Here is a 13,899-nt window from a genome sequence, read left to right as displayed (position 1 = left end):
TTGGGTATACATGGGATAGGAAAAAAATGGTTTGAATCATACCTAAAAAACAGAACACAGGTTGTAGGACTGACATCAACTTACTCCAACCACAAAATAAATTCAGTATCAGAGGCAAAAAATGTAGAAATAGGAGTACCACAAGGCAGCATCCTAGGGCCCAAATTGTTTCTTGTCTATATAAATGATTTTCACACCTCAGATGATGCAGCCAAAGCAATAATATTTGCAGATGATACTAGTGTGATAATAAGTGCACCAAAGCAATTGCTACCAATGACTGCTGATAAAGTACTAAATTACATCTACTCTTGGCTCAATGCAAACAGGTTGACACTGAATGTAAATAAAACAAATTAATGCAGTTTGCGAAAAGATGTCAAAATGTAAATCTCGATCTGGTGTGGGGTGACAAAGCCTTAGACAGAGTGACATCCAAAAAATTGCTGGGGATTCATGTGGATGAAAACTTAAATTTTAATGACCACGTAATAAAACTTGCACAGAAACTTAATTCAGCCTGTTTTGCTCTGAAAATTATTGCAAATGTTTGTACCTCAGAGGGTGCCAGAATGGAATATTTTGGCTATTTTCAATCTCTTGCCACATACGGAATAATATTTTGGGGTTCCACAACAGGGTGCCGAAAACAAATTTTTTTGTTGCAGAAGAAGGCCATCTGAATAATAACTCACAGTCATCCACAGACACACTGCAAACCCATATTCAAAAAGCTTAGAATACTTACTATACCATCATTACACATATACAAATGTGTATTGTATGTCAGGACCCACATTGCAGATTTTCAGACAAATGCCGTCTTTCATAACTACAATACCCGTAATAGCGCAGCACTCCATACTCAGCGAACAAAAAGAACGAATACACAAGGGCATGTAAGCCATATCGATGAAAAACTGTACAACGCACTGCCAGTCAACATCAGGCAGTTAGAAGATGATAACAAATTTAAAACAGAATTTAAAAAATTTCTAGTAGAGCAATGTTTTACTTGTGTAAATGACTATGTAGGTCAATAAATTTTTTCTAATGATATTTATAAAGGCAAAATGGAAAATACTCAATATGTACCTAATCATTCATTACCTAATCATTCATTACATTTACATACTTAAAGGACAGCTGTTGTGTGATGTAAATATATGCTTAAGCAGTGTTGTGTATATAAGGACTTGCCGTTTAGGAAGGACAAAACTAAAGCCTTATGAAAAACAGACTATGCATTTAAAATAACAAGCAGGGATGTATATAGGCTATATTACTTTCATTGTATTATTATTAACCTCATTGTATTATTTTGTTTTGTACTTTTTTTACGTATATATTGTTTGTATCCATGTCTTTGAAATGGCTTGACAACATCCATACAATATTTATTGTCAATGGATGGCTAAATAAAATAAATAAATCACAGAGACCCCATTTTAACACGACAGTTTTAGTTCAGTCAATGCCCTTGTGTAGATGATTAGGTAGCTCCATATTGGTCATGACAGGCATCTCCTGTGGGTAGCTCCTCTTTTAGTGGTTATCTGATCATGTTAAGTCTTTCCTGCCAACACTGAAGCCAATCTTCTGCCTTTGACTTCACTAAGGGGGAGGTCTTAAGTTGTAAGACATTTCCAGGGGCAGATGTGGACTCTGACCACAATCTATTGGTTACGAACTGTAGATTAAAACTGAAGAAACTGCAAAAAGGTGGGAATTTAAGGAGATGGGTCCTGGATAAACTGACTAAATCAGAGGTTGTACAGAGTTTCAGGTAGGGCATAAGGGAACAATTTACAGGAATGGGGGAAAGAAATACAGTACAAGAAGAATGGGTAGCTTTGAGAGATGAAGGAGTGAAGGCAGCGGAGGATCTAGTAGGTAAAAAGAGGAGGGCTAGTAGAAATCCTTGGGTAACAGAAAAAATATTGAATTTAATCGATGAAAGCAGAAAATATACAAATGCAGTAAATGAAGCAGGCAAAAAGGAATACAAACGTCTCACAAATGAGATCGACAGGAAGTGCAAAATGGCTAAGCAGGGATGGCTAGAGGACAAATGTAAGGATGTAGAGGCTTATCTCACTAGGGGTAAGATAGATACTGCCTACAGGAAAATTAAAGAGACCTTTGGAGAAAAGAGAACCACTTGTATGAATATCAAGAGCTCAGATGGAAACCCAGTTCTAAGCAAAGAAGGGAAAGCAGAAAGGTGGAAGGAGTATATAGAGGGTCTATACATGGGCGATGTACTTGAGGACAATGTTATGGAAATGGAAGAGGATGTAGATGAAGATGAAATTGGAGATACGATACTGTGTGAAGAGTTTGACAGAGCAATGAAAGACCTGAGTCGAAACAAGGCCCCGGGAGTAGACAACATTCCATTAGAACTACTGACTGCCTTGGGAGAGCCAGTCCTAACAAAACTCTACCATCTGGTGAGCAAGATGTATGAGACAGGCGAAATACCCTCAGACTTCAAGAAGAATATAATAATTCCAACCCCAAAGAAATCAGGTGCTGACAGATGTGAAAATTACCGAACTATCAGTTTAATAAGTCACGGATGCAAAATACTAACGCAAATTCTTTACAGGCGAATGGAAGAACTGGTAGAAGTCGACCTCGGGGAAGATCAGTTTGGATTCCGTAGAAATATTGGAACACGTGAGGCAATACTGACCTTACGACTTATCTTAGAAGCTAGATTAAGGAAATGCAAACCTACATTTCTAGCATTTGTAGACTTAGAGAAAGCTGACTGGAATACTCTCTTTCAAATTATGAAGGTGGCAGGGGTAAAATACAGGGAGCGAAAGGCTATTTACAATTTGTACAGAAAGCAGATGGCAGTTATAAGAGTCGAGGGGCATGAAAGGGAAGCAGTGGTTGGGAAGGGAGTGAGACAGGGTTGTAGCCTCTCCCCAATGTTATTCAATCTGTATATTGAGCAAGCAGTAAAAGAAACAAAAGAAAAGTTCGGAGTAGGTATTAAAATCCATGGAGAAGAAATAAAAACTTTGAGGTTCGCTGATGACATTGTAATTCTGTCAGAGACAGCAAAGGACTTGTAAGAGCAATTGAACGGAATGGACAGTGTCTTGAAAGGAGGGTATAAGATGAAAATCAACAAAAGCAAAACATGGATAATGGAATGTAGTCAAATTAAGTCGGGTGATGCTGAGGGAATTAGATTAGGAAATGAGACACTTAAAGTAGTAAAGGAGTTTTGCTATTTGGGGAGCAAAATAACTGACGATGGTCAAAGTAGAGAGGATATCAAATGTAGACTGGCAATGGGAAGGAAAGCATTTCTGAAGAAGAGAAATTTGTTAACATCAAGTATAGATTTAAGTGTCAGGAAGTCGTTTCTGAAATTATGCCGTGTATGGAAGTGAAACATGGACGATAACTAGTTTGGACAAGAAGAGAATAGAAGCTTTCGAAATGTGGTGCTACAGAAGAATGCTGAAGATTAGATGGGTAGATCATATAACTAATGAGGAGGTATTGAATAGGACTGGGGAGAAGAGAAGTTTGTGGCACAACTTGACCAGAAGAAGGGATTCGTTGGTAGGACATGTTCTGAGGCATCGAGGGATCACCAATTTAGTATTGGAGGCCAGTGTGGAGGGTAAAAATCGTAGAGGGAGACCAAGAGATGAATACACTAAGCAGATTCAGAAGGATGTAGGTTGCAGTAGGTACTGGGAGTAGAAGAAGCTTGCACAGGATAGAGTAGCATGGAGAGCTGCATCAAACCAGTCTCAGGACTGAAGACCACAACAACAACAACAAGGGGGAGGTACTTGAGATGAAGTTTTTCCTGATGTAAAGGCTCTGAGCACCAGGTTCATGCCCATAAAGTAGGTGTTTGTTACCAGTATTGACTTTGCTCCTTTTGGATTTTGCAATTACTATTAACCTAATATTGGGTGGAGCTATTCCAGCCAGAACCTGGATCATCTTGACTGGGGTTGCTGTCAAGCATCCTGTCACCTGGTGACAAGTGTGGGGAAGAGGATTATCAACCTGTTTTGAGTGGCAGGATTGGTGCCACACAGGGGAAGCATATTCTCCTGCCGAGCAGCATAATATTAGAGCTAACATCTGAAGTGTATGTGGGCTCACTCCCCAACTTGTGTTCTCTCTCTCTCTCTCTCTCTCTCTCTCTCTATTCCTGATTATGAGGTAATGGAGGAAAGAGATACAAGCTGTTTCAATATTATGGTGCTGGAAAATTTTAACCTTTATTTAATTTATTGCTTACAGCTGAGGTTGGATTAATAACTTTTAAACTGAAGATGAGCTCAGAAGAATAAAATTAAATTATTAACAGTAATTATAACAAAAATAAAATTTTATAAACTGCAGTTTCTACAACAACAGTAAAGCAAACAACAAGAATAGGAAATAACATAATTTTAGCATGGAACATAAATGAACATTTCGACCAAATTTTGAAAAATTTATTTAGAACAAACCTTTCTGTAAAGACTGTCTTTGGGGTGAAATAAATGTTTATATTTTTTGCCTTCCCTATGAACTACTCTGCTAGCTTACACACATATGAACAGCAGCCTGCATAAATATAAATTTATGAATTAACGCAAGATACATGAAACTAACTTTTAGATCATTGTACAGTAACTGTGCAAAGATAAAAGTTATTTCAAAAAATGTCTAATCAATTTCCGTCCTGACCAACTAATAAATTTATTTAGTTCATGCACTGCAACTATTTATATCTTCTGAACGCATTCAGAATATCTGTATGCTTCCTTTAATAAGAACTCTTGTATCAGCGTGGCAAGTTTTAGATGCAGAAATCATGCCTTATTAGCAAGACAAATGAGCATGCCCATATAAGGATTGTTCATTTTGGTATGAATGATTAATTAGAATTTGAACTGCTATTACAGAGCTTACCTTCTCCTTAAGTTCATTTCGAGGCACAGAGATCACACCCATTAGTACAATGTAACGGATAAACTCATGATAATCCATCAATTCATAACAAGTGAAAGTTAAACTTGAGTCCAAAAATGAGTTAGCAGCACTTTTAAAATCTCTTTTCATCATAGAATATATTCCTTTGTAAACTTTCATCCGGTTGCGATGTTCCCAACTGTCACCTTCTTCAATTAAGCTTCGAAAATGATGGAAGACATTTAAAAGTGACAAAAATTTTGTAAGCAAATTTATTTACACTTTAAGCAGTTATGGGAGTTTACCTTTCTGCTTTATCAATGTTTCTTGTAATCAGGTCATGATCCCAATAGAAAAAGCCAATTCTAATTAAATAAAACACAATTTCCAACCGCTGGCCGAGAGATACAGTTTTATCATATGTGATTTGAAAATTTTTCACTGCTTCATCCTGAAAATGATGACTGAATAAAGTAGCGACCATGTAATGTAATAATTTTTACAAACTACAATATTTGCTCAATTACATTTGTTAAAGCCTTAGATACTGGCTAGATTACAGATGTAATTCATTTCTACAGGTCTTTTTCCATTATTTACTACAAATTATATACAGACCATTTCTTTTGAAGCACCTTTCCTTTCAGCTACTTCACTGTTACAAGAACTACACACACACACACACACACACACACACACACACACACACACACACACACACAAAATTAAATAGAATCAATATTGCCCTTTTGTTCACAATTGGAATTATATTAGTATCTACACACTATTTAAAATAACTTGAGGACTGACATTTCAGGAGTATCACATGGATGCGCAGAGCAGAATTGAACACAGAACACACTCTTAATTTGACATTTCATCCAGTTTCTTCAAAGATGAACACACAACACACAGTGAAGGAACTGTATCAATGTTCTGAAAGAGTTGTAGTGTGTTTCAATTTTTATTTTATTTCTGGTAACATGTTTTTAAAGAATACGACATGCTTACATAAATATATTTCTTGACAACATTATAGTTCAACATTCAGTAAAACATTTCCATAACTGAACTTACATGAATACACTGTGCAAATGAAATATCAAGAATAAATCATATTTTTACTCATTTCAACTTTCAGCTGTCTACTGATTCTGAGAGCACCATTTAATATGGGATAATTTGAGTTAAAAGTAGCAAATAACACATTGTTTATGCTCGCAAAATCAAAGCAGGCTCTTCTTCAGTTTCGATACAAGAAACAAATCATTAGTTTTATTATTAATGTCTTTTCACATTTTTGGGGTTGTCACAAGTTTCCCCAATGAACTTCCCTGATTTCCAGAAAAGTTTTAGCATTTTTCCCTGACAAATTTTGAGATCTCAAGGGTAAGTTAAGATGTGACAAACTGTCTTTGCAGTTATGATAAAAGAAGCAATAGTGCTAACAAGGAATATCCAAACAAAACTTGCAAGCAGATGGCGTTTCCTGATGTGAGCAAAAGTATTTAGCACTAACATCAACATCTTTTGTAATGAAGTTTTTAGATGGAGAAAGCAAGCCAAATGGTATATGTGTTTCATTAAGACCACTCATGTTATTTAGTTCAATAAAACAAAACATTTGGTGACAAAAATACACATTTTCTTGGAGACACAAGACAGATTTAAAATACCTGACTTCAGAAATAACACCAGAAAAAAGTAGGCCTCTTGAAAGAAGTGTGTAAGGCAGCAAGAATTGTGTAAACCAACACTGTAGGTGACCGCCAATAAAATGTTGGTTCTACTATGTTCGTTTTTGTCAGTTATTTTTCACTGTGTTATATCTACTATTTCACAAGTACTGTGTGATTTTTCTTTCAAGAAATATATGAGTACATAGCAGACAAACCACCAGTCACTGCAAAACATTTCTTCTTCTTATCGTCCATACTTTCTAAGATGTTAAACTACTTTTGAAGTACCAAAATGTACTAGAGCAAATAAAATATCTATGAACACCACACTGTACAATGTACTTGTAGTAAGACAGTTGTAATTCCTGAAATCCATCGCCCATGGCCTCTGGACTGCTGAGAAGCAGCACAGTCCTGGGTCCATGGATAAACCACGGAAATCTACTGCATTACGCCACACACAAACAGAGCCGGCCTGCAGGCAGATCAGTGGGACTAGATCTGATGAGCACGGCCTGCGTATTAGTGGGAACCGAATGGCTTCAGATCGGCAGGCCCCATCCATTACAATCTATGCAACAGATAGCTTGTTCAAATACTCTGAGAACTAAATTTCTAGCCATAGCTTTTGACAGAAAAAAAAGAATAGGCCAATGACAGAAGAATATCATTGTGTGTTGGGAACACTGAATTTATCATAGCTTTATGTAAGTGGAGTTTTATGGGATTCTTTTTCATCAATCATGTGGCACATGTTCACTTCTTGGGCCAGATAGATACTTGCTTTGGGCCACACACATCCTGTCAGCTGGGGACTGGACATCCCTGATTTACACAGTACAAACATTCAGGGGTCCAGACCACCCACAAATTTAGGACTCAAACCAGGCTTTGCATAAATAATTTCTGCAGTAATACAGTATAACAACCTATAAAATTAATTTTAGATTCAACACAAAATAAAATTACTTTCAGGAAGCACCTTACTACAGCATCGTAAACAATGTTAATAAAGAGGGCCCTTAACATTTCTGCAGTCAATCTGCCACATAAATTCACACAGATTATGCTGGCCCATAAATTCACATAAACTATGGCAAAGGACTTAACACTGTCCACTTGCTTACGCAGACATTCACTTTCACCCAATAGCAACAACCGTTGAATCACTTTTGCATTCAGGAACATATTCAGAATTTTTATCTGAGATGTTGCTTGATCATATTGATTTCTGAATCACTTAGAAGGTTTCACAGCTGTATCAAGTCTTTTACAGCCACACTGGCTGCCACATATTCTGCTTCTGTAGTGCTCAAGGTCACAATTATTTGTTGCTCAGAGGACCATATTATCAGTTCATTTGATAACAGAAAAACAAAACCAGAAGTTGACTGCCTTGTTTCTACATCTCCCGCATAATCCAAGTTGCTATATCTGAACAGTATCATCTTGTCTTCGTTCTTTCTCTAAAATATACCACAATCTTTCATGCCTTACACATACTTGAAAATGCATGTGCTGGCTTGATAATCATTCTCATCATAATTGTTCAAGTATTTGATTAGTGCACTCACTGCAAAAGTCAGACCTGATTGACTAACTGTTGTGGGAAATAAAAGTGACTGCTTACCTCAAAGGGAATTTTGCTCACTGAGCGTTTTCATCCATTAAGTACAATTTCACATCTGGATTTACCAGAACAGATACAGGATTAACAAGATAAAACATTTCAGAGTTTATGTAACGTACACTGTTTGGTGCACAAACGGCACTTTTTCTTCTCTATTTTGCTCAATTTCCATTCCTCAAAAAACTTTCACTTTGGAAATAGTTTTTATAATGTTTTTGCCATTTCTTCTACAATGACACTGAGGGATTCTTCACTTTTTCCAATCAACAGCCCATCCTCTGCAAGCAAAGTTAAGATGACTACATCATTTCCAACTTTCTCAGAGAAAATACATTTAGCTGTGTCATTCTCTTGGAAACCAAACTTCAAGAATTTACAAAACATTTGATTCCAACAACAGGAAGTACATTTAAACCATAAAAAGAATTTTTAAGCTGCATACATATTCATTCTCATCTAGCATCACACCTTGCGGCACTGACATTTAAATTTCCTCATTTAGTTTTCCATATAAAAACTCAAGTTTTTACACTGAACTGCAACATTTCAAAATCTTCTTACTCTGAAATCACAAGTAAAGTGAGTAGTGAGTGGTATCTTCTCACAACTAATGAGAAAGTTTTGTTGTAGTCCAGTCCAGACAATTGAGTAAAGCCTCGAGTGACAAGTTGAACTTTATGTTTGGGCCATTCTTCAGTTTTTGATGCTTGAATTTGGAAAATCCACTTTGAGTCTGTTGGCTGATGGGTCTCTTTTGGCATGATGACAGAAGTTTCATTCATTTGATGCACTTTGAATTCATTTCTATTTTACTCATTTCTATTTTATCTGTCTAGATCCAAGTTTGCCTCTTCAAATATGTTTGGTTCTAGACAATCTACATAGTTCACGTCATATCTGGCTGGATGTTTAATCTGGCTCCTGTCACATAGCCTGTAAAACTGCTGCCGAGCTTTGAGTGGTTATTTGTGATCTTGACCCACCTCTCCTTGTGCTATTTCTCATCTTCAGCTGGTGGCTCAATATCATGTTCTCCATCTTTGCCTTCAGATTTTTCTTTGTTTGTATCTAAAATAGGGAACAAATTATGTAAACTGACACAATCCTGCTTCAAAAACAGTTTTATGGATGGTCAGGATTCCCTCACAGAAATTCATGCTGTGGAATTCGATGATATTCTTGTTTTCTGGACCAAAAAGTTTTTAATTGCAAGATTCTCTCTAATATCTGAACACAATAATTAATTTTCTTGGTCTTTGAATCCAACTTCTGGGAGAATAATTTAGAAATACGGCTGAATGCTTCTGTTCTGAAAGTTTCCAAGTGTAAGATTTGCGGTTTTCTGCCTGACCATAATTTATATGGTATTGTGTTTCTTTTCAATTGCAGTCCAATTCAATATATTGTATAAACAGTGGTATTAGCTGCCTCCACCCACAAAATTTTTGGAAAACTCCCTGCAATGATCAGGGTCCTCTAAGACTCAACAATTGTCCTGTTTCCACACTCTACAGTCCCGTTTTGTTGAGGAGTATGCAGTGCCACTGTCTTGAGTCCTTTCAGGCAACCTATTCAACATCATCTCAAATTTCTTGGAATGATCAAAAATGTCGGATTTACTTCTCAAGAAACAGGTGTGACAGAAACCAGATGTGTCATCTGTTGAATGCTACAAAATACTTTGCACCACTGAGTGATCTGACCTGCACTGGTCTGCATTCACTGCTGTATATAAAAGCACCAATTTCCAAATTCCTTGCTTCCAATTTTCTCATTAAAAGGTAAGACTTTCCATACTGACACACTTCACAAAAGAATGACGCTGCTTCAGACATGCTTATTTCCTTGATAAGATCTGTTTTGATCAAATTTGCAATCAATTTGACATTTATATGAGTCAATCTTTTGTAACAGGTTTTGAGGTTATTCACCATTGACAAATTCGCTTCACATAGGTATTTGATACAAAAAACATTCTGCAAATCAGCTCTCTTGTTTTATTCCTTGGTCAATGACACATCCATCACGAGAGACATTTGCAAACTTGTCTACAAAGCTCCACTCAAAACCAGTCATTGTACAAACACAGACAGAAAACAATACTTCATTTTGGGGCACACAATACATCATCAATCTGTCCATCTGTCCATCTACCCAACAACCCTTTACAAATTTCTTTATTTTAATTGTTCTAATTCTCTTCACTTCTCATTTTGTGTTATCTGCAAAAGAAATTGCAATGTTTTGACATTCACGAATTTCACTGAACCATTCCTGCCAAAAAGTGATGTGCCACAACTCACCTTCAGCAAATAGCTTCAAGTGCACAGCTATCTGATGAGAAATTCTGTAGCCAATTCTCACATGAGTCTCTTCCCAGGATGACCAACATCCCACAAATAACTGAAATATTTTCATCAGTAGCACGAGCTCTCAAAACTGACATGGTAATTGTTCAAACGAAGCAACTCATCTTATACCTTCCATTGCCACCATATTACAAAGAATACTTTTTATTAAGTGGTAACTTACTTTGTTTGAAAAGCTGTCTTTCACTTCAAGGATTACTGCCTTTATTTCATCGTCAACATATTAGTTGTACTCTGCCGCTTGATTTACTGCATAGTGACATCTTAAATTGAATGTCTATACATGATTTCATACTTTGTGACACACTAAACACTGTGCACTGCAGTCATGTTCAGGGAAAAGGTACATATCCTCCCTTGCAGCATTGGAATATGGTAGTGCTGAGGACTTGCTGTTAAGAGTGCTTGCTGCTTCTGTCATGTCTAAATGAACTGATGGGTGGGACTGGCAGCCAACACAGCACACGCTCTTTCTGTTGCTCTAAAATGTTGCTCTATTTACTTCTCATGGCTCTATACTCCCATCAGCTTTGCTGAAAAGCCCTTGTCCCATTGAAAAAAATTAGAGCCAGGAAGTTCAGGTGATCTCACAGGCCTTGCTTTATGTCCAAAAAATATCAGAAATGTTGTTTATTGACAAGGCCATTCACATGAAAGATTGCCTCTTCAGGAGGCACCACAAGATTTGTCAGAAATGATTCATCCTGATTAATTACCAGTATGTCCAGTTAAGTTGTGCAGAAATTTCACCTACTTACTTTCTCTCTCAGCTGTAGCTGTTGAGCCATTTGCATCCTATAAGGATTATACTTTAAATCCTGTTTCACAGTCCTCTGTAAAGACCTGCGAGGGATTTAAATGCTGTGGAATGTTAACTGAGGAATCACTACAAGCCTTGTTGCAGAGCTGCATGAATTTGTTGGATATTTTCCAGAATTTGAATTGTAATTTCAGGTCCCTTGTGTTTTACAGTGGTTACAGAAGTCATCGCACACCATATGGCAGTCCCTTCCACAACCATGTTGTGAACGGAACGAAATGGCATAGTACGTGGATCCAATTAGATGTGGTAGATGGTGTGAGAACATCTAAATGTTTGCAGCATGGCCAATTAAATGTTCTATTTCCTATGAGCCGCCCTGTATTGACAACACAATATTGTTTAAAAAGAACAGCAACAGCCATTCAGTTAACACAATTTATGTACCACGGACATCGTTGATTAGTATACAGAACTGTGAAACACGTATTTTCAATGGGTTGCACAAATATTGAATATTGTTACTGACAAACCACCTCTTTTAAAATGCAAGATGAAGACATCTCCCCCCAAACCCAGAAAACCAACCCTGATTCACTGCAAGAATTTTAAAAACACACTCACATGCATATATGGGTGAATGGGAAAGGGGGGGTGGGGGGGGGGGATGAGCTTTACCATTGCCATAGCTTGGAAGATTGAATTTTCTGAGCTGGGTAGCTGTAAGATTATTAGGACTCAAAGGAATTACAGACATTGGTTACAAATGGACTTTGATTTAAATCGATGGAGAAGATTGAAAATTTGTGCTGGACCAGGTTTCAAACCAGGTTCTCCTGCTTACTAGGCAGATGTGCTGACCAATGTGCCATCTGTACACAGTAGTCATTGCAATTGCACGGACTAGCTTAGCATGCCTCCTGTCAGACCCAAATTCTCACCCTATCCACAGACTTTGAATATAGCACCTCTTGCCCATTATTATCATGACTTGTAGCATTTCACTGACTCCCACAGGAGTTCAAGACTGTTCTTTCAGATGTCCCCAAAAGAACAGATCCCCAAAAGAACAGATACGACACATACATGTAAGATTATTGCATGTGTTGATTAAAATTCACTTCCTATCAGACAACAGCATCAGGCGTCACTTAAACTAATTCAGCTCCTCATTTTCAAATGTATACTTGACCCTAGAGTGATTGCCACAAAGAGATGGTGGCTATGAAAGTGGGTAGACAGGACTAAATAAAGTCAAAAAGAATATTGCATTGAACAACATTGTTAAAATTTGCTTCTAACAAATTTACAACTATTCATCTTCAGATTTTCAAAATAAGAAAATAAACAACTCCATCAAATATTCAAATGTGAAAAACCTGCAGGGTGTTCACACTGTTGTCTGATAACAATGGTAAAATGGTAAAAACCATGGTTAAATAGTACAAACTAAGTTCTCAGGTTCCCACAGAGGAATGCTAAATATATTTCTATCAATACGGTCTTGTTACAGACGGTGACCATTTGAGGTGACCATTTGACAATGTTCATTTTCATATGAATAGCAATGGTATCTTAGAAGATCTACTGCACACATTCCAAGTGGGAATGGTTGGAAGAGAACAGTGTGGATGTTAATGAGTGTGGCTCTGAAATTCCTCACATGTTAATCCCACAGAATAGCAGACTTTATGAAATAGCACTTTCGGTCATTTGACACACTGCACGTCTTCAAATTATTTCTGAAGCTTATGCTGCATATAAAAATGTTCACCAAATCATAGGCATATTACCAAATATTAAGAAATTACCACAGTTGATCCTTGTTGTGATGGTGATGATGATTAAGTCCCATACTCCGTGACAGAGAGTAGGGGAACGATGTGGGAGACCCACACCGCCGTACTAGGCAAGGTCCTAGTGGAGCTGGTTAGCCACTGCCTTCCTCTGACCTTAATGGGGATGAATGATGATGATGAAGATGACACAACAACACCCAGTCATCTCGAGGCAGTGAAAATCCCTGACCCTGCCTGGAATCGAACCCGGGACCTCGTGCTCGGGAAGCGAGAATGATACCGCGATACCACGAGCAGCAGACTGTCTAGTGTTATCTAATTTGAAAGTGAGTGAACGTTTTCTAAATGTTTGCGAACTGTGTAACTGAGGCGGGATGTGGGCACCAGCCCAGTATTCACCTGGCCGCATATGGGAAACCACCTAAAAAACACGTGCATGCAGGTAAGCACACCAGGCATCATCGTAAATTTGCCAGGTGGATTCAACCCTGGGCTGGCACGCCTCCTGTCTCGGAAACATGTTAATGCCACGGCTATCAGGGAGGGTTGCTGCATCGAATACAGGTATTCCCAAGTTACGCAACATGGTTTTGCAAGAACAAAACATTTAAGAGGGATTAAAAATGTGTTCGGACCCGGACTCTAACCAGTTGTACGTAACAAAAACACATGAATGGACTGTGTTACCTCTGTGATCAGATTGTGTACACACTAAATT

General features: G+C 37.6%; 1 protein-coding gene across 2 annotated transcripts in view; it reads right to left on the bottom strand.

Annotated features, from left to right (window-relative positions):
* Nucleotides 1-13,899, bottom strand: part of LOC126473820 (26S proteasome non-ATPase regulatory subunit 6-like) — a 163,803-nt gene that overhangs the window by 56,763 nt on the left and 93,141 nt on the right. Inside the window, exons 1-3 of one of the 2 annotated variants that reach the window (XM_050101137.1) lie at nt 7,593-7,918; nt 5,250-5,395; nt 4,945-5,164 (exon numbers count right to left, since the gene is read on the bottom strand). In XM_050101137.1, the coding sequence (XP_049957094.1) occupies nt 4,945-5,164; nt 5,250-5,395; nt 7,593-7,811 (585 nt within the window). In that variant the 5' untranslated portion in view covers nt 7,812-7,918. Of the gene's footprint in view, nt 1-4,944; nt 5,165-5,249; nt 5,396-7,592; nt 7,919-13,899 lie in introns of those variants that run through there. The other variant, XM_050101136.1, reaches the window with a different exon arrangement.

Source organism: Schistocerca serialis, chromosome 4, assembly GCF_023864345.2.
Source record: "Schistocerca serialis cubense isolate TAMUIC-IGC-003099 chromosome 4, iqSchSeri2.2, whole genome shotgun sequence".
NCBI classification, from domain to species: Eukaryota; Metazoa; Arthropoda; class Insecta; order Orthoptera; family Acrididae; genus Schistocerca; species Schistocerca serialis.
Note: the sequence above shows the minus strand (reverse complement) of the source record. Positions and strands in the feature narration are given on the sequence as shown.